A 20016-nucleotide genomic window follows, 5' to 3' on the forward strand; every position below is an offset into this window, starting at 1 on the left:
TGGGGCTCGGGCCCTGTGTTTTCAGTCTCAGCTGATGGTTCCCCGGTGGTCCAGGGGCCCGGAGCACAGGAGCTCTGTGATGCCAGGTCCTGGGGAGGCCCTGCTGCACTGGCCACGCCCTGAGGCCAGGAGTCCCGGCATCTCGGGCAATGCTGCCGCCGAGGTGGGGGGGGCGGCTGTGCCTGCAGCTCTGCTGGCCGCGTGGCCCCAGCCCAGGACCCTCCCCCTCCCCCACCGCTGAGTAAGGAGAGCCCAGAGCCACGAGTTTTAGCAAAAATGTTTATTCTCTCCTTAATGTGTGTGTCTTTACAAGTACTAAATCTGAGACAGTAAACTAGGAAACGGCCGTGTATTTACACAGCCTGCGAGCCACGCCGCCCCCGGGAGAGGCAGCGGCAGAGGGGCCGCTCAGGCTGCCGAGCGATCGCTCTTCTTTTGGGTGGGGTTTGCGGCGTCAAAGGACAGCTAATCGTGGGCTTCGTCTTAAAAATATCTCTCTCTCTCTAAATATATCTATTCTAGCTTGTGTAGCACCAACGGCGTGAGCCCTCAGCTCCAGCACTGGCGGCAGAGCCAGGCGGGGCTCGCTCAGCAAGGGCAAAGCGGGGAGGGCGGGGGGACCTCTCCCGTGGGCCTGGGGCCTGGGGCCCGGGTCGGGGAGTGCGGGCAAGCTCGAGGTATATGGAGAGGCCAGGCTCCCGACCGAGGCCGAGCTGTCCCTGGCGCTCCTGAGACGCGTGTGAGCGAGGGCGGGAGGGGGCCCGGGGCGGCGGGCAGTAGCAGCAGTGTCGGGGCGGGCAGGCATCCTGGCACACCGCCCCACACCACAGTCCAGAGCCCCGGCCCTGGGGCTGCAGAGGGGCCTTGGGGGCCACCCACCTGCACAGAGCAGCGCTCCCATGCCACACTCCAGCCACCCTCAGGCCAGAGCCGGAGCTTGGGGTCCGAGTGCCCGGCAGGAGGACGGGGATGTGACGGCAGGCGCCTGGGCCCAGTGCCGAAGGCGCGGTGGAGCCAGCAGGACCCTGGAGACGAGCCAGGAGGAGGACTTGGCCCGAGTCCAGCCCCGGGAGAGGAAGGTGCGGCCGTGCTGCGGGGTGGGCTGCAGGCGTAGGTCAGCGATCGGCTCGTGTGTAAACAGACAGCGCTAAAGTGCTTGCGCACGCACTCCATGAGGCCTCGCGCCCGCAGGGCCGGCTCCCCTCCTGCGTCACCACCGCCCAGCCCGCCGCCCGTGGGGCAAGCACGGGGCCGGGGAGGCCCGAGGAAGGGGGGCTGGGACTGGGTTCTGAAGACGGCGGCGCAGCGGCCGAGGAGCCCCCTGACCCGAGCGGGGCTGGAAGAACGGGGGCTTCGATCAGAAGCAGCTTCAGGGAAGACTCGGGGGGAGCGAGACCCGCACCCGGACGGAACCCGGCCCCGGCCAGCGCCCGCCCGGCCTGAGCTCCTGCTGGACACCCGCCACGCGGGGGGCCCGAGCCCTGCTCAGTGCCCACGGGGCCCAGGGCCCCCTGCACCCCGGTTCCAGGAGCTTCCTGAGTCAGGAGGGGGCGGATTTCACCCCTCCTCCCGCGAGGGAGCAGCTCCTCAGCTGACGGAGGTGTGCGGTCTGGCTCACGCGGCTTGGGGGGGGTACCCAAGACGGGCGGCCGGGGGCGTGGGGCCGGCCACAGCTAACTGTCCCTTAAAGTCCGCGGGAATCTGTAGTACCGTCGAAAAAGTGAATTGAAAAGGGAACAGGCCACTGCCTTCACAAGTGACTGATTAATTAGAAAACATGAAAAAAGGGCCTAACCACCTCTAGTATTCAACACTTGCAGTTTTAAAAAGATCAAGTCAGACTAAACGCTAGCACAGTCATGCAGGAATCCACGGCCCGCGTCCGGGAAGCTCTCGGCCCGAGAAGTCCTCTCCTTCTCACGTCAAAACGAAAACAGGACGACCCGCAGGTCGAGGGCGGAGGCCTCGGGGGTGCTGCAGCGGGGAAGCTCTGGCCACGTTCTCCACGACCATTTGGTATTGCTTTCTCGCTACCTTAATTCTCTTATTCTAAAGTGTAAAATTTCTCCTCCTCCAGGTAACTATACAGGACCCCACTGGGGCTGGAGACAGGCTAGAACCACATATATATGTATATATATATATGGATATATATGTACAGATTTTTTAATTAAAAACGCGCTGTTTTGCTCGCTGAGAGCAGGACGGGCAGACCGGCTCTGCAGGCCCCCAGGTCACTGCGTCCTGCTCCCGGCCAGGCCAGGGGGTGTGGTCCGAGGCCCCCGTGGCCCCGCTGCCCAAGCAGAGCACAGCAGGACCCCCTTGCTCCCCTAAAAGACGAGCAACAGCCCCAGATATCCCTCCACTCCGAGGGACCAGCACGCTGCTGAGGGGCCAGACTGACGCCGCTGGGAGGCGGGTGGGGGCCGGGGAGGGGGGAGGAGGGTGCTCGGGGCTGCTCCCGGGACCTCCACAGCCGAGAGCTCAGGCCGGGACGGGGGCGGGCGCGGTGGGGGGAATAAATAAGGGAACGTGCACGCATGACCCGGAGCCCCAGGCCCCAGCGGCTCCCAGAGGAACAGCCCTGAGGACGGAACGGGATCCGAGTCCTTCTGGAAGTCACTTGGGCCCCGCGTGGAGCCGTCCTGCAGCCCCTCCATGGGAGGGAGCCGGGGGCCTCTCTCTGGGCGAGGTCGACGTGGCGCTCTGGCCTCGGCCGCGGAGAGCACGCGGTGAATCGGAGGATGGTGGCGGCGGTGCACTGGTGCGTGTGGTGTTGCCGGAACGTGGCAGGTGGGTGGTGACGCCTGGACCGACTTCAGCTCGCTGTGGCTGGGCCCTGGGCATTCAGCCTCCCCGCCCGGCCGCCAGCCACGCCCCAGCCCTCAGACTCTGCCTAGGGAGCCGGGCACAGCTGACCCCCTCCCAGCCCCTGGGCCTGGCCCTCCTGGCCTCGGCAGCCCAACCTCTCCCTATAGGAGAACTCCTGCCTCACCCCCGGGGCCTCAGCAGCAGTCACCCACTGTCCTGAGAAGGCCCCCGGCCACACCTGGGTTCCCCAGCCCCACGGCGAGCAGCTCTGGGCGTGGAAGGTGCTGCAGGGCACCGTCTCACCAACACCAATTAAGAACCGGGATCCCCGCAGGCGGGAAGGGGACAGGGGCGGCGAGGGGGGCCAGGACTGCACACCCGGCCCCCAGCGCAGGGCACCTGGTATGGTTGGGGCGAGGCTGCCTCCGTGGACCTCCCAGCTCCGGCTGCTGCACAGGGCCGCCCCCGAGGGCCCTCTCACTCTCCTGCTGGCCAGGCAGTCATGGCCGATGGCTCAGCTGCTCAGGGCCATGGTGTCCACCACCTGCTCCAACTTGCTCCGGAGCCGCTGCCGCCGTGCCTGCTCGTCCTTCTCCAGGGCCGTCAGGATCTGTGGAGGTGGGAGGGGGGCATCAGGCCTGTCCGGGGCTCGGGGTAGCACACATTGGCTGTGTCCAGAGTGGGCTCCAGGCTGAGGCCACTTTGTCCCACCCACTCTCAGCTGAGGGACCTGGGCCTGGAGCCGGGACCCCCAGACCCCGCGACCCCGGGGTCCCCATCCGCCCCTCATCCCCCAAAACTACCCGAACAGGGCTCAGGTCCCTGCCGGCCCTCCAGGCCCCCGAGCCCCAGGGCCTGCCCCCTGCACCCGCGGGTCCTGCTGGGCTCTGTGCTCACACCCGTCTCCCGCGGCGGCCAGTCAGCCCCCAGCACGTGGCCGAGCTGCCGTCTCCCTCCACAGCCCCATCGCCCCGCGTCTCTGCACCCCTCACAGCACAGCCCCTCGGGAAGAACCGCAGCCCGCCACCCCCATGCTCTGACCTGCCGCCAGGCCTCCTGCGCTCACCGCCCCATCCTCTCAAACCCACACAAAAGTTGGAGCTGGCGCCTGAGCCCTCCAGCTCCTGACGTGGTCCCTGCAGCCGGGCAGCCCGGCCACAGCCCCTGCTCCCCCGCTCCCCGCACCCAGCAGTCAGGCTCCGTCTCTGAACCCCAAAGGCCGTCTCCCTCGGGAGCAGCCCAAGACCCTACAGCCTGCACACCCGGCGACGGCCCCGCCTCCCCCTCCTCCCAGGACATTCTGATTCAGCCCCGCACGGCCTCTGCCGTTCTGCATCCGGCCTGCTCTGGCCTCAGGGCCTGGGCTCTGGCCGGGCCCGCCCTGCCCCTCCGGCCCTGCGCTCTGTCCATCCAGTGCAGCCCACGAGTCAGTCGTCTGTCCTGACGTCTCAGGGAGGCCCAGCTCCGCACGCGCCCGGCTCCAGAAGCAGATCGGGAGCCGAGGGTCGAGGATGGCCCGTGCCCTGCCCTGGAGACGCGCCCAGACCCATCAGGCAGCCCGGGCCGGGGCGGGAGCACGCTCGGTGAGGCTGGCGAGCTTACCTCGTCCTTGTACTTGCTGATGTAGGAGTAGATCTCGTGCAGGGCACTCATGCTGTTGAACTGGCTCAGATGCAGCCGCGACTGTTCAGCCAGGTACGCGCTCATGTCCTGGTCGCTGATGGCGGGCATCTTGGCGATGTCCGCGTAGTACCTGCGGCAGGCGGGCGGGCGGGCGCGTGAGCTGGGTCCCGGCCCCTCCCCCGCCCAGCCCCGGGCCCGCGCCCCCACCTCTCCACCCAGCTCTTGTAGTTGGGGATGTCCTTGGCGTAGAGCAGCTTGTTGGAGGGCGAGTCCTTGCCCAGCTTGTGCTCGGACGTCGAGCAGGAGTCCATGAAGGTCTGGGCCACCACCGACAGGCAGGCGTCCGTGATACTGCTCTTGTGGATGTCGAAGACGAACTGCGGGTTCTTGATCACGTTCACCCAGAAGCGCAGGGGCAGGCTGCGGGCAGGCGGGCGCACGGTCGGACGGGCCTCAGCGGCCCTCGGGCCGGCGGGGAGCGGGGGCTGACCTGTGGCCTCACCGTCCTCCCGGCTCTGGCCTTCACGGTGACCGTGGATTTCCATGCAGCCGGGGAGACAGGCCCAGAGAGCTGGGCCGTGAGCGAGGGCTGCTCCTGCTGGCCAGCCCCTCCCCACGGGCCCAGGGGAGGGTGTGCACACCCACAGGCTCTCTCGCCCTTGGGCACCCACTGTGCCCGGCTGCAGTCCTCCAGGCCTGAGTGCCTGCTCACGGCTGGGCCGGCTCCCCTCGAGTCTTGGTGACAAGACCGGGAAGGGGGCCAGCAGACGCAGCCCCACTACAGCTGACCCCGACCAGAAGGCCACCTCTACGACCACCCTCAGCTGGGCCAGCGACAGCCTCTGACCACGTGTCACTGTTTAAACTTAAATAAAGTTAAAGATTCAGGGGCTCGACTGCACCAGTTACGTCAGATACCCCTAGTCACACGTGGCCACGTGCGTGGCACCAACCCAGAACTTTCTACCATCCCAGAAAGGTCCCCTGGACAGTGCTGACCTACACTGCCTCCCTTGGTGGCCGGTGGACCCCCTCAAGGGCCACGGGCAGCGCAGGTGGAGCTGAGGCCCAGGGTGGGTTCGCTTGGAGAGGACCTGGGCTCATCCCAGGCTGGGGGGGCAGCAGTGTACAGGGAGGAGTCGGGTCACGGGGAGGAAGAGGCCAGAGGCACAAAACTTGTGAGGACCAGGCAGGCCCTGCCAGGGACCCGGGCAGCTCTGGAGGCAAAAGCCAGACCGGCAGCGAGGGGGCGACGGGACTGAGAGCCCCAGGAGCGTTTGCTGTCACTGTCACCCTCGTCGCTGTAGCCAGCATGGGATGGGCCTGTCCCACTGAGCCCGTTTCTCACGCAGAAGCCTACACACCTGCACGCAGCCGCGCACGCCCAGAGACACGCACAGATACACGTGCGCACACACCCCCCCCACCCACATCCGGTCCCACAGGTGGGTCAGCGGATGCCCCCGACGGCTGAGTCAGAGAGGCCCAGACGGAGAGGGACCAGCCTCCTGGCACTGCAGCCCCCAGCCGAGCCGGGCTGCCCCCAGGTCCCAGGCTTCCTGCTCCAGCGGGGACCTCGGCCCCGCCCCCGCCCCGCCCCCACCCCAGGCCGGTACCAGTTGCTCTTCCAGGTGTGGCGCACGTCCGCGTCGTGGATCTGGTGCTGGTCGGCCTGCTCGTCCAGGAAGTCGAACATGTACTTGATGGCCAGCGGCAGGGCCGAGCCCCGGTGCGCCGTGCTGAAGATGGTCTCGAAGAGGTCGTCCACGAACTTCTGCAGCGTGCCCTGTGGGGGGGCGGCGCACAGCTCCAGCGGCTGCCCCGGCCCCGTGAGGCCCGCCCGGGCCCCCTCCCTCCGCCCACCTTGGTGGCCAGCAGCCGCGTCAGGTAGATCTCGGAGACCATCTTGCTGCCCCGGTCGCCCTCTCGCTGGTCCAGGTGGTCGTGGTTCTTGACCAGGTGCCACAGCTTGGTGCCGCTCTCCAGGTCGGGCGTGATCATGGGCGTGCGCGAGCGCAGGCTGTCGGGGCTGCTGGCGGTGCGCAGCATGCTCTCTGCGGGCACCGTGCCGTCAGCTGCTGCGTCCCGCCCCCCCCCGCCCGCCCGGCACCAGGTTGCTGGGCAGGCGGCTCCCCCCCGACAGCTGGGGTCGTCCGCCCCCACCTCCCTGGGTTTCTGGGGACGGTGCTGCCCGGGGAAAGGCCGAGGGTCCCCGGGACAGGCTGTAACCAAGCCGTCCCAGGCTGCCGCAGCGGCGCCCAGAGCGGCATTCTGTCCAGGTCGGTGGTCTGCCCGTTGCCCCCGCCGGCGCTCACCGTATCTGCTGAGGGACTTGGTGAAGGTGGACGAGTTGGAGATATTGTAGGCAGACGTCTGCTTGGGCACCAGGGCCACCGAGGACCCATCCGTCACCTACGGGCAGAGGGCCGGGTGACGCGTGACCCACCACCTGCGGCTGGTCTCTCACCTGGGCCTCAGCCTGCCCCCCAACCCTGGGCGACCCCCACGTGTGACCGTGCCCTCTCCTCCTGGAGCGTGGCCCCCAGCCCAGAGCCCCGTCGTGCAGAGAGGGGCCCGAGCCGTGGCCGCAGGTTGGGGGTCACCTGGTAGTGCGCCAGCGTGTTCAGCCTCTTCCAGTCGTTATCGATCTTGGTGGTGACGTCCTCATCCTGCAGGATGATGCGGGCCATGCGGCCCTGACGCCACTCTGCGGGGGAGGGGAACGCTGGAGTGCTGCCCTGCTCCTTGCGCCCTCCATCAGGACAGGTCCAGGGGGCAGGGTCCCAGGGGCCCTGAGTGAAGGCTGGGCAGCAGAGGGACAGGCCCAGCCCAGAGCAGAAGCCCCGCACCCCTGCTGCTGCCCAGCCCCTCTGGCAGCCCCCCGCCCGCCCAACCCTGGGCAGCCCAGCCTTCCGGAGCTCCTAGCCTGGCACTCAAGGCCTCCCTCCATCGTGGCCCCAGCCTCACCCACCAAGGGACCAGCCCGGTCCAGCCCGGCTCTGCTCCCCAGGCCCTTCCCACTTAGCAGGTGCCCCTGCCCATGCCCTGCTCGTGAGCCATCTTGAGAGCCCCCACCCAGCTCCAAGGGCCCACCTGCTTCCTAGAGCACACGGGGACCCCACCCCTGCCCCCACAAGCCGGGGCGCACTCCTCTCAGTGCCACCCTGCTTCCACCACCCCGGGGAGCAGCCTACAGACCCAGCCTGTGTCACGCACCCCTTCCCTCCAACCCTCCGGGCCAGCACCCAGTGCTTGGACGACGCGACAGAGCCCCTGCCGGGCTCACCCAGGTCCATGTCCCCGGCCTTGGGCCGCTGGGAGTAGGGCACGCCCTTGTACACGGCGTCCAGCAGCTTCTCCTTGACCTGCGTCACCGTGTCGCAGTTCAGCCCCTTAACCGGCACCTCAGGCGCGTTCTCATTCTCGGGGTTCACGCAGTTCAGGGTCTGGAGGTGGGAACGCAGGGCGTCAGCCCCCTCCCCCTCCCTGGCGGGTGGGCGGCGCTCACCAGTCAGCCCCCTCCCCCTCCCTGGCGGGCGGGCGGCGCTCACCAGCGTCTTGTAGTCGATCTGCTGGCGGATGAGCTTGTCCTCGCTCAGGGAGTAGCGCGCCTCGCCCGTGATGGCGTCGATGGGGCCCTTCTCCATCTGCTGCTTGATGGCGCAGAACAGCAGGAAGAGCGGCTCCCCGGCGCACTCCTGTGGGCGGGCGGACGGGCGGCGTCAGGCTCCGCCCCAGCCGCTGCCCCGGCCCCCCCCCCCCCCCCACCCCGCGGAGACGGGCATGAAAATCCCGGAAAACGACCTCAGCAAAGGGGCCAAGCGGGGAGGACCAAGGCCAGTCAACCCCGGCTGAAGCCTCGCCCGCTTCAGGCCTCGGCAGGACCACGGCCCCGGCGCCACTCTGCCCAAAGCAGCCAGTGTTGCATGTGGTTGAGGCGCAGGCTCCGGTGCCGCCCCCACGGCCCAGGGGACTACAACGGGTGCGACCATCATCTATCAGATGGGGGGCCCCCTCAGCTAGGACTCGCCTGCAGGAGAGGGCCGCCCCTCCCTCCAGAGCACGTGGCCGACGCACTCACAGGTGCAAACGCACCAACCCAGGGCAGGAGGCTGGCAGGGCGGCTGTCCGGGCACTCGGGGAAGGTCTGCGCTGCCCATCTCCGACCACGTGCCGCCTCCCGCCCCCACTGCAGCCACTGGGCGTGTCCCCACCTCAGGGCCTTTGCACCTGCTCCCCCTACAACCAGAACTCTCCCCCTCGGGTCTTCACTGCCCCTTCCAGACCCCACCCGACATCCCTTTGTCAGAAAGGCTCTCCCGGGCCCTGGGCCGAGCCCGCTGGCCCTCACTGCCATCACACAGAGCCAGCCCTCTTCGATGGTCTTGTTTGCTTCCCTGCCATTTCCCCTCTGGAGTGGAAGCTGCCTGCCACAGCCCAGGGCGTGCCTGGCCCCGCCCGCTACATCCCCAGTGCCCAGCACGGAGCGGGCGCGTGGGGGGCTCTACGGACGCTGCTGGACAACAAACGCCGTTAACAAACAGCTGCGGAAGGAGGGCTCCCGTCCCGCCCCCGCCAGAGGGCTGCCCCGACTGCAGTGACCAAGCTGCTGCGTGCCCTGCACAGCTGAGTCCCCACCTCAGCCGGACACAGGCCCCTCGCGTCTCGGCCCCCCCAACGGAGCTGGGAGTGAGTGTGGCCCTAGCAGGCAGCTGCCGGCCTGCTCCCTGGCCCACCAAGAGTGGCTCTGCCCGGAACCAGATGCTCCAGGCAGCTCGTTAGCATCTGCGGTGATGAAAGAGACAGCTGCCAGGGAGTGGCAGTGAGCGCAGGTCATCCGGAGACCCTCCAGCAACACGCCCATCTCTGAAATCGTTTCATCTGCAAACTTGGCTGCATTACATCAGCTAGGACAGAGGCCCAGCCGTTAACAGCTGCCTCTCCCTGCAGACGCCACGACACTTACTCCTCTCAGAAGAAAAGGGGCACCTCAGGAGGTCAGAGGGTGAGGTTACACAGCACATCACGAGAAGCCAGGATTCGAACCCAGACAATCTACCGCTAAAGCAGCTGGTCCTTAAAAGCCAAGCGTCCTTACAGAACATGCAGGCTGAGCAGGGTGTTCACTCCCAGCCTGGCTGGCAGGCTCTGACCCACTCCCACAGGCCTGCCCAGATGCCGGGAAGCAGGAACCAGGGAGCAGAAAGCTCTGAGACTGGGAAGGCCCAGAACCCGGCCCTTCCCTGCTGGGCCCACTTCCTGCACAGGGAGGAGGGCGACCTCGGTGACTCTCAGGCCCAGCCGGAAGAGATGTGCAGAGACTTCCAGTGAGTCTCCAAGTGAAAAGGTGACACGAGGACAGGCTGTTCGATAAACGTTAGAACAAGCCCTTCTCCAATCGGGAAAGAAAATCGAGTGAGATCCCTGCCTCACACCATATACTAACGGAAAACATTCCTCGGCGTAGCACGAGAGCTGTAAATGACAGGAAAGTTCAACATTCTCTTGGGACTTCCCTGGCGGTCCAGTGGTTAAGACTTCACCTTCCAGTGCAGGGGGTGCGGGTTCGATCCCTGGTCGGGGAGCTAAGATCCCGCATGCCCCAAGGCCAAAAAACCAAAACAGAAACAATTCTGTAACAAATTCAACAATGACTTAAAAAAAATTCTCGTAAAAAAATTTCTTTTAAACTTCTTTTTTCAAAGAAAGCGGGCCTCCTCTGAACCCCCTCCTCCAGGTTCCCAGAGACGACTTAATGAGCACGTGACCAAGTCACGCGGTCTGCAAACAGGTGCGCTTTACAGGAAAGGCACAGCTCTGTTACTGCCACCTGTCCTACACGACAACAACGTCGTCGTACTCTGGGCATCACTGGGCCACCACCCACCGGGCGAGCCCCACCCAGCCCGACCCCCTCCCCTCTGGACCTCGCGCCCACCTCAGGGCCTTTGGTCCCCGTCTGGCTACCTCCTGCCCCTCCTCATGCTCACATCTCACCACCCCATCCACGCTTTCACGCCCCTGTGGACACCCCGCCCCTTTCCCCATCTGCGCCCCTCAGCCCAGCCAGGACTCTGTCCTGAGCACTCTGCGCCGCAGCAGCTGGGCTCAGCACATCCTCCATGGAGGACGGAAAGCCCCACCGCCATCCCCGCCTCGGGACACTGCAGCGAGCGGAGCCTGCAGAGCCACACGGAGAGCAGACCCAGGCCGCCTGCGTCACGAGGCTCCACGGCCCGCTCCCTCACCCACCGTGGAGCTAACCAGGGGCCACCATGCGAGGACCGGGCCCGGCTGCCAAGCCTTCGGGGTTTTCAAGGGAAGCCAGACAGACATCTGGGTCTGATGACCTCCCAGTTCTAAAATGCAGGCGACCCAGCTAGCTGCTCACGGCCCTGACAAAGTCCACCTGGACCCACGTCTAGCCGGCCTGCAGGCTGTACCCATTCCGAGAACAGCCTGGCTCCCCAGGGTCTGTCTGGGGGTCGGGGCTCTCCCAGCCCGAGAGGGAGTTGTCTGGGCAACAACAGTGGAAGCCCAGGCAGCTGCCCGCCTCCTCACAGCAGGGCCAACAGGACCCACCGCCCCCGGGCGCCTCCTCAGGCTGGCCCAGGGCCAGGAGCTGGACACACACACGCCCCTGCCCGGGAGCTCCCTCCGACCTCAGGTCTGGGCCACGGGCACTGCATGAACCCCACCGGAGCCCGGACGCACGCCCCAGCTCAGTCACGTGCAGCTGCGGGACCCACGTCGGACCCCGGCGTCCACCTCTGCCCCGGCGGCTGAGTGAGGACAGGACGGCCTCCAGGAGGTGCAGGGAAGACGCGAAGGGACAGCCGCGAGCCGGGGGGGTCCTGCCGAGGCCCTGGCCCCTTGGTGTCTCGGCTGAGAGCCCACCAGTCACCCCTGGCCTCCCACCCCCACCTGGGGCCCCCCGCGGCCCACCCACCTTGAGGAATTTGTACAGAAGGAAGGTGAACCAGTTAGTTAGCATCTTCTCTGCCACCGACTCAGTCCTGGGAACAGAACACATGCAGGGGCGGCCTCAGTCCTACCGCCAGGCCCGCCCACACCACCACCTCGCCACCCCACCCTCCCCAGGGCCAAAGGTCAGGCCTCGGCCTCAGAGCAGGTGTCCCCTCGCGCCGAGGGGTCCCAGACGAGGCAAGCCCCGGAGTGGGTCCCCGGAACTGCAGCGGCGGCGCCTGGGCTGCGCCGGTGGGCGCGCTGCCGCGGGGGCAGGCACGGGGCGCAGACTCACCGCCGCAGCAACAACTTCGGGTGGTTCTTGCTTTCCAGGTTCTTCTCGATGAGGTCGGACAGCAGCTGCTTGAGCACACCCGTGGCGTACTCCATCTCGCCCTGCAGGGCCGTCATGACGAGCGAGGCCACGTTGCCGCGGTCCCGCATGGAGAAGCTGCGCTGGGCCTCCAGCGTGCGGATGAAGGTCAGCAGGAAGTGCTTCTTGGTCAGCAGCTGCCCGAACAGGGTCAGAGACTTCTCCACGTTAGCCTGCACCTGCGGGGCCACAGGCCTGCTCAGACCTCAGAGAGCACCGGCCCCCGCTGGCCGAGGGCCCGTCTAGGCCCCGGTACAAAGGGCGGGTCCCTGAGCTGCAACTGTCCTAGCAGAATGGACAGGGCCTGGCAGCTGCGTGAGAAGCCACAGCAGGCAGAGGCCCGGGGCACAGCAGCGTGCGGGAGCAGAACGGAGGCCTGCTCCAGCCACCCTCTGTGTGGCCCAGCTCGTCCACCGGGCACCGGGAGTGCCCGACAGCCCCTCCCAGCCGGCACCAATGCAGAAACCACCCTCCCCCTTCACAGAGGACACTCAGGTCCAGAGAGGGGAGCAGCGCGTTGCAGCCACACAGCATTGAGGTGGGAAAGGGCCGATGGAATGCCAGGCACGGCTGGTTCCAGGTCCCCGCCCACTCTTATCTGCCCCGAGGCTTGTCATAGCATGACACAAGGCTCCCAGCCCAGGCAAGACAGGTGACAGGTACCAGAGAGGACACACAGTCACAGCTAAGAGAACAGTCAGACCGGCCCGGCAGACGGCAACGCCGGGAGAGACACCTGATGGCGGATGGGGAACCCCCAGCATGGCAGACACCCCAGCAGACAAGCAGGCAGTGAGCAGCCCAGGGCGTCCTGGGCCCGAGCCAGCGCGACAGGAAGGCCCGCTGAGGTGCAGCTCGAGAGGGAATGTCCCACCAACACAGCCACGTGAGGGGGCTGGCTCCCCAACATCCGAGGGGTGCAGGACGCGACGCACACGCCCCCCACAGAGCGCAACAGAGCAGACTCGCTGAGCCCCTACCCGTTCCGAGCTGCGGGCCCTGGGCGTCTGGCCAGCTACCGGGCAGCCCAGGAGGACGTGGGTGCCAGGCGGCTTCCCCTCGGCAGGCTCGGGGGCCGCGTCGGCCACGCAGAGCCCAGCTGAGCGCACGCACCTCCCAACACTCATGGCAACAGCCCCCCTGGCCCAGTGAAACTCGGCACCCAGGCCCACCCAGGAGCCAGGCCGGACGAGCTGCAGGTGGTACACGGTAGGCTAGGGGCCCAACGAAACAGGGCTGGGCCCTGGGGAGCCCAGGCTAAGGGTGGTTTGCTGGGGCGAGGCCCCCCACACCCGGCCCCCCTCCCAGCAGTCTCGAGCCCGCCCCCAGGACCCTGCCGCCCCAGCACCCAAGGAGCCCCCGCACGCAGAGGCAGCGCCTCTGGAACCCCAGCCAGCAGCCCACCTCCATCTCCTTGAGCACTGGGTGGTCCTCGATGCCGGGGAAGAGGACCCGCATGGCGTACGTGCGGTAGTCAAGGAACGGGATGCCGGCACCGTCCAGGTCGTTGGTCAGCTCGTGGATGTCCGTCTGCAGCTCTGCAAAGGCTGCGGCCAGACGAGGTGTCACGGCAGCTGCCCCGGCCCCCGCGGCACCCCCCACTCTCCCCCAACACACTCAGGGTCGGGCCAGCCCCTGACTCTGCTACTCGCCAGCTGGGTGAACTTGAGGAAGTTCCTCTGCCTCCGTTTCCCCAGTCCTGACACAGAGGCTGAGCCCTCCACCCCTGACCTGCTGCAGAATTCACCAAGACGAGAGCAGAGGCGGTGCCGGGATGGGGCTGGAAGGGGCCTCCACGTCCCGATGGGGCAGAGCAACCGTGGCCCCCTGGCTCCAGCCACAGGAGACGAGCGGGGATGAGGCCGGCTGGGAAGGGGCAGAGCCCTGCGTGCCAACAAGCCAGCCCTCCCGGCTCAGGCCAGGGGCCCCTGACACGCCCGCCCGCTGCTTTCAGAACAGTCCTGAGCCGTGAGGTGTGAGCCCTGCGGCAGCCCAAGGATGCGCTGTCTGGTCAGGAGCCGGCCCTCCCCCGCCACCCACCCCGGCACTGCTGCCTGGAGTCTGGTCACCTCCACCTGGCTGGCCCTGGGGGCCCGCACACACGCTGCCAGACACGGGCATCACAGGTCAGTCCAGACAGGACAGGCAGACGGTTGTCCTTGTCCCAGGAAGGCCCAGGCCGCCGCCTCCCACCCAAGCCCCCAACACGTGCCGGAGCCCCTCAGGGTGGCAGTCTGCCAGGGACTGAGGGGGCGCTGGGACACGGGCCTTTGTCTTAAGACGGGCCAGGGTCCCGGGCAGACCGGACACCCCAGGCCAGTGGAATTAGTGACCACCCAGAACGAGGCCTGTTAGGCATGAGGCCCCCCAGGCGAGGCTTCCGACCCTGCCCAGCCCCCTGCCCTCATCCCCAGGCAGGACGATGCCTGTCGTCTGCCCCAGGGCTGCCAGCATTCACTCACGGACCCTGCAGGACACTCAAGGCCTCCCCTACCCCGGCTCCTGACACGCGAGAGACCGCCAGGCACCACCCGCGCCGCCCTGTTCACCCCTCGTGACAGCGCTGGACCCAGACGGGGCTCCCAGAGGCACAAGTGAGCTGGGGCTCAACTAGAGCCCCCCGCCTCCAGCTGGCTGGGGACACCCAGCCCTGAGGCCCATCTCACGCCAGCCAGAGAGGCCAGCCGGGCTCAAGAGAAACCAGCACGGGCGCAGGCTACTGCCTGGAGCCCACACGGGCACACAGGAGCTGAACCCCCCAGGGCCCCCGCGGCCCTGGCCTGGGTGCCCACCACTCAGTGCCCACCCGCTGGCCTCCCAGCAGCCGCGACCCCAGTACTCAGCACCGGCGGGTACGGCAGCACCTGCTCCATGGGGACCAGCCCTGGGCCTACGGGTCTCCTGGACACATCGGTCCCCGGGAACAGCTCTGTTCCAGCTGGAGACCACCATCCTGGCCCTTCCCGCCGACCCGCCGGCCCACCGTTCAGATTTCCGACGCCGCCTGCAGCCCCTGCCCTTCTCACTCCCTGGGCCGCCCCCACCTGCCCTTGGGGTCCACCTCTCAGTCGGGAGCTCCCGGGGGAGCAGGCTTTGGGGAAGGGGGCATGTGACCAGGTGTGGGGATGCCGAGCCTGTCCCTGTGGCCGTCCTAGCACCACGGGGAGGGGGAGCCGCAGAGGAAGGGGGTCCTGGGAGCGGAGTGAGGGCCTGGCTGGGCCCCAGACCCCGGTGAAGCCTCCCCGCCGAAGTGGCCTGAGCTGGTTTGCGTCACGTGCACCCCAGGGTGAGACAGACACACGCCTGAGCAAGCACCCCACGGGCAGAGGCAGCCCAGGCCCGGGGCTAGGTGCGCACAGGGAGGCTGAAGACGGGCCCCTCCCTCAGTGCCCCCCACCAGCCGCCGGAGGGAACCAGCCGCGCCAGCACGTGGACGAGCACGGCCCACAACACCTGGGGAAATGGCCCCCCGCCCGGAGCGGGCAGGCCCAGCGTCCCCGCACCTGGTGGTACGTCTGTCCTACAGAGGAGACTGAGGCACAGAAACGCCGTGTGCCCATCTGGGGTCCCACGGACAGGCTGGGACGCAAAGGGGGCTCTCTGGACAGAGCCTGCGTTTCAAGCAGCGCCCCGTGATCGCGCCCAGTCGGGCCCCTGCCCAGCCCCCGGCGCCCCCCACCCCGCACCCTCCCCGCGGCCCCCACCCACCTTCCTTGCACTCGAGGGCCACGCGGGACTCCAGGTTGTCCATCTGCAGCTGCAGGCGCTTGAGGGTGCGGTCGGCGTCCCGCGACTTGCGCTTGTAGGCGATTAGCACGGCCACGATGACAAGCAGCAGGAGGCCCCCGCCCCCGCCGATGCCCACGATGGCGGGCAGCGTCAGCAGGCTGTCCGAGTACACCTGCAGCACCCCTGGCGAGAACTCGAAGCCGCCAGCCCGGACCTGGGGGTGCAGGCCACTCAGGGGCGCCCCAGCCCCGCACGGTCGGCGAGGTGGGGGCGCGGGCACCCAGGGCAGACGCTAGGCCCGCCGGGGCACCAGGGAGGGGCACCCTCTGGGTGGGAGGCAAGTCTGGGGCTTGCTCAGAGCGGGGCTGCCCTACGTGGGGCCCAGGAGGCTGGAGCTGCCAGGACCCGTGGACGCACCGTGACCTTGTGCTGCCCGGTGAGGTTGGGCGACTCGCAGAGCAGCTGCGTCTCTGACACGGTGAGGGCGCAGGGAGTGGAGCCGATGAGCACCGTGTAGTTGAGCCGAGAGTTGCCGGGCGCGGGTGGCAGGAGGTTGCGGCCCTGTGGGGCAGCGTGGAGTGAGCGGGGGCTTCGCCGGCCCGCCCGCGCCGGCCCCCCGCACAACCCCGCCCCGCCGAGCAGCCCACCTTGAGGATGAGGGGCGAGCTGGGCTTCAGCTCCAGGAGGCCGGTGGGGCTGAGCGGCTCCAGCACAGGGTCCGGGTAGTAGAGGAAGGTCGAGGTGTTGAGCACCAGCAAGGCCCGGACGTCGTCCATGACGAAGCCCAGCTCGTCTGGCCGCTCGCCCAGCTCGGGCGGGCTGCGGGCAGGGTTGTCCACCGACGGGGCCCGGCACACCATGGTGGTGTCGTTGTACACCTGGCAGCTCTGGGGATGCAAGACAGGGACACTGGGCTGGCTGACCCATGCAAATCCAGGCTGTGACACCGCGGGGCTGCGGCCACACCCACACACGGTCCCCACCCCTCCCAGGGCCTCCAAGTGCAGCTGGGATGGCAGGAGCTGCGGGGGCAGGGCCCAGGGGGACTCACGTTCTCCCTCTCGACGCCTCCGTACTTGGCCCGGATGCGGGGTTCCCGGACGGTGGCCAGGTTGGTGCCCGTGACCGTTAGCAGGGTCCCTCCGCTAAGAGATGAGGGAGATGGAAGTCAGGGGTGGAAGTTCCGGGGCCCTCTGCCCCGGCCCGGCACAAACGGGAGGGACCAGACACACCACCCGGCTCGCTGCAAGACAGCGAGCGGGTTAGTCTCTCAGCACCACGTTTGGCGGCAGGGCCACGGGGGGGGGGGGAGGGGGGGGAGCGGAGGGCCTGGTGCAGGAGCCCCACACCTGGTGCTGGTCTTCGGTGGCTCAGGACAGGGGCGTGGGGCTCAGGGTGGACGGGACGGGGTTCGGGGGGGCTCAGGAAACCTCGGATGGGGGTCGTGGGGTTCAGGGCGGGCAGGACGGGGGCCCAGGCGGGCTCCCACCTGTTGATGCTCCACTCGGGGTCGATCCTCAGGATGGTGGGGTCCTCGGTGTAGTTATATTTGACCTCGGGGTTGGTGAGCTGAGCGCGGTTGATGTTGATGACAATGGGGGCACTGCCGGGGCTCTGCCCGGGGGGCGTCAGGCATCGGATCTCCCGGGAATTCCTCCTGAGGACGCAGGTGCTGGAGCTCACCTCCGAGGCCACCGAGCGTCCAGGCTCCACCACCAACAGGCTGAGCGCGAGTCACCAGCCCGCCCGCTGCATCTGCCTACCTATGGCACAGGCCACGGCGGGCCTGTCTCCAGGCGGGGCCCCTTCCCGTCAGCCCCTGCGAGGGGCCGGGTGCTGTGTGTGCCTACCTGGGCCGCAGCCTGGCCCTCTCCCCCATGCTGCCCTGCGTGGGCGGGAGGCTGTCCTAGGCTCAGCGGGGCTGAGGGGCGGGTCCTGCCTCACCAGCTTGCTGTCCAGGTGGCCCCACCCCCAGCTCCGCCTCCTCGGCAGCGTCAACCGGCAAGCCTGCCCGCGCCCCAGCTCGCGAGAGCCTGGCCCACGCGTGCCGAGAGCAGGCCTGCGGGGCGGGAAAGGGCTCGCGGGCCTCACAGCAGCCCCGCAGCGGCTCCATCAGTCACCCGGGCAGCCGCAGGGCCCCTCCACGGGCGGGGCCCACGGCTTCAATGTCCTGGGAGGGCTGGAGTACCGCGCTCAGCGCCAACTGCCGCTCCGCGGAGGGACGCACACGACACACGCACCCCCCGCCCCCATCATCCCTGATCTGAAAACAGGCTAATCGTGGGCCTGGGCCGTGAGTGGATGAAACGAGCTGGCGGGGCTGGGGGCGCTGGGTCCCCCCCAGGGCAGCGGCCAGTCACCGCCGGCACCTGCCCCATCCCCTCATTGCCTTCACCACAGCCGCCAGGCCCGCGCACAGCAGGCTGCAAACACCAATAATTAGTCTGATAACAGGTAATTACCGCAGGAAAATATTTAAAGGCCCGCTCCATTATCATCCCTAATCTAAAATTATCCACTTCAGGGCTCCGAGCCTTTGTCAAGTTTTCCTCTTTCCCTCTTAAGAATTTTTCTAAACGCCCTTCTCACGTTCCACAGGACTCCCCCAAAACCCAGGACAGAGCGGCTGTGCCCGCCCCTCAGACCCAGGCCCCACCCACCACCCAGCCCTCCCCGCTCCGGGGTAGCCTGTCTGTCTCCATAGTAACCTTCTCCGCCTCTAGGTTTCCATAGTGATCACCCTAGCCCAGTTCTCCACAGCCCTCCAGCTTCCCAGGCAATGGGAGGGGGCACCAGCCATCTGAACCCATGACCACAAGGGGAAGGCAGCCTGTGCCTGGGGTCCCCACTGCCCGTCCGTCCACACCCCGTACCAGGAGAATGAGCAGGGCCGGCCGCCGACAGACACAGCCACATCGCTGCCTGCGTTCAGGTGGCTACCCTCGATGCCGATCCAGGTGCCCCCCGAAAGGGGCCCGCGCGCAGGGCTCACACGGTAGAAGGTCGGCGTCTAGGGGGAGAAGGGACCTGCTGGAGCCCCAGGGAAGCGCCGGCATCTCCAGCCAGGCCCAGGCCCGCGCTCACTGGGTGTGAGACACCGCCCATGGGCGGGGCCACGCCGCAAGGGGCGGCATCAGGCCTGGGGGCGAGGGGGGAGGGGGCGGGGCCCATCACTCGAGGCTGCCCGTGGCCCGGGCCAGCCCCACAAGCGAGCCCTCAGGGCCAGGCGGGCGGGCTTACCACAAAGGTGAAGCGCTTGGGCGACAGGGCGCGGTAATGGGGGGAGCAGTCCCGCACGCACACCTCCACCAAGGCATCGTGGGCCCGCAGCGCGCTGGCGTCCCCGATCTCGCAGACGATCCTGCGGGCACAGGGGGCCTCAGCAGCCGTGGGCGCCAGGCCACCGCCAGCCCCACCCCCCCCCCCCCCGCCCGCCGGCCGCACTCACTGCTCGGCGCTGATGTACTCGCTTTCCACGGGGCTGCACAGCACCTTGCCCACGCGCACGCCCAGCCGGACGTCCTCAAAGCGCAACCCCAGGTTCTCGCCCGTGATGGTGAGCCGCGTGCCTCCCTGCCGCGGGCCCGTCTCAGGGGACAGCTGTGGAGGCAGAGGCTGGGATGCGGGCCGGGCGCTCGGAGCGCCCCCCGACGCCCCCCAGGCCCGGTAGCCTGCCCACCTTGAGGATCTTGGGGTCGGTGCAGCGGCTGCTGCCGTGGCGGGCGTGCATCCAGGCGGCGGGCGAGTCCGCGGGGCAGTGGGGGCGCAGGGAACAGCGGCGCTCCGCCACACACCAGCCACACTCGAAGCGAGGGTCGGCCTTGAGGCAGAGACCGCAGCTCTCCCGCAGGGCCGGGCACTTGTACAGGTGGGCTGCAGGGAGGGGCTGGGCGTCAGCGGCCACCCTCGGCCCCGCCCCCCAGCCGCCCCACCCAGCTTACCCTGGATGTTCTGCGGGTTGTCGATGACGAAGTGGCCGTTCCACACCACGGACAGGTTCACGGGCAGGTCACTGACGTCGTTGCCCTCGTAGGAGTACTGCGGCGGCAGAAGAAGTGGTCAGGCCACACGGGCCGAGCCCGGGCCGCTGCCCAGGGCCTGTGTATCCCTTGTGGCCACCTGCGGGACTGGCCGCTGGGGGCCCGGGCTCAGCAGGGCGGGGTCTGGGGGCCAGTCTGGAGGCAGGCTCCCCACAGCGCTGCCCACCTGCGGGCCCGCGGAGGGGGCTCCACCCGGGTCCCCCTCTGCACAAGGACGGCCACAGCCCTCAACCTCCAGCGGCTACAGGGGCACAGCCTCCAGGGTGAGCCCCCGCCAGGAAGCCAGGACTCCCCGTACCCCTTGGACACACGTCAGGGTTGCTCTGTGAACCTCGGCTTCGTCTCCAAACGGGCTCAACGAGCCCTCCTCCGGGACTGCCCTGAGGTGTGAGACGTGTGTCCCCTGTGCCCTGGCACCCCCGACCCCAGGCTGGGCTGGGCTCAGGGTCTCAGCCCTCCCCGGAGAGCCCAGGC

The 20016-nt window shown here is 68.1% G+C and overlaps 1 protein-coding gene across 3 annotated transcripts in view; it reads right to left on the bottom strand.

Annotated features, from left to right (window-relative positions):
* Window positions 1-265: 265 nt before the first annotated feature.
* The window catches only part of PLXNA1 (plexin A1), a 44747-nt gene continuing 24996 nt past the window's right edge, over window positions 266-20016 (bottom strand). For all 3 annotated transcript variants that reach the window (XM_033865570.2, XM_033865573.2, XM_033865571.2), the window contains 22 exons: window positions 19444-19540; window positions 19182-19375; window positions 18951-19102; window positions 18743-18863; window positions 18376-18512; window positions 16992-17159; window positions 16554-16647; window positions 16150-16389; window positions 15920-16063; window positions 15482-15716; window positions 13178-13320; window positions 11696-11952; window positions 11384-11450; window positions 7986-8132; window positions 7721-7880; window positions 7038-7141; window positions 6750-6846; window positions 6298-6488; window positions 6051-6220; window positions 4642-4854; window positions 4414-4564; window positions 266-3421 (listed from right to left, as the gene is read on the bottom strand). In XM_033865570.2, coding sequence (XP_033721461.1) covers window positions 3326-3421; window positions 4414-4564; window positions 4642-4854; window positions 6051-6220; window positions 6298-6488; window positions 6750-6846; window positions 7038-7141; window positions 7721-7880; window positions 7986-8132; window positions 11384-11450; window positions 11696-11952; window positions 13178-13320; window positions 15482-15716; window positions 15920-16063; window positions 16150-16389; window positions 16554-16647; window positions 16992-17159; window positions 18376-18512; window positions 18743-18863; window positions 18951-19102; window positions 19182-19375; window positions 19444-19540 — 3378 coding nt within the window. In that variant the 3' untranslated portion in view covers window positions 266-3325. The remainder of the gene's footprint in view (window positions 3422-4413; window positions 4565-4641; window positions 4855-6050; window positions 6221-6297; window positions 6489-6749; window positions 6847-7037; window positions 7142-7720; window positions 7881-7985; window positions 8133-11383; window positions 11451-11695; window positions 11953-13177; window positions 13321-15481; window positions 15717-15919; window positions 16064-16149; window positions 16390-16553; window positions 16648-16991; window positions 17160-18375; window positions 18513-18742; window positions 18864-18950; window positions 19103-19181; window positions 19376-19443; window positions 19541-20016) is intronic.

Source organism: Tursiops truncatus, chromosome 10, assembly GCF_011762595.2.
Source record: "Tursiops truncatus isolate mTurTru1 chromosome 10, mTurTru1.mat.Y, whole genome shotgun sequence".
NCBI lineage: Eukaryota > Metazoa > Chordata > Mammalia > Artiodactyla > Delphinidae > Tursiops > Tursiops truncatus.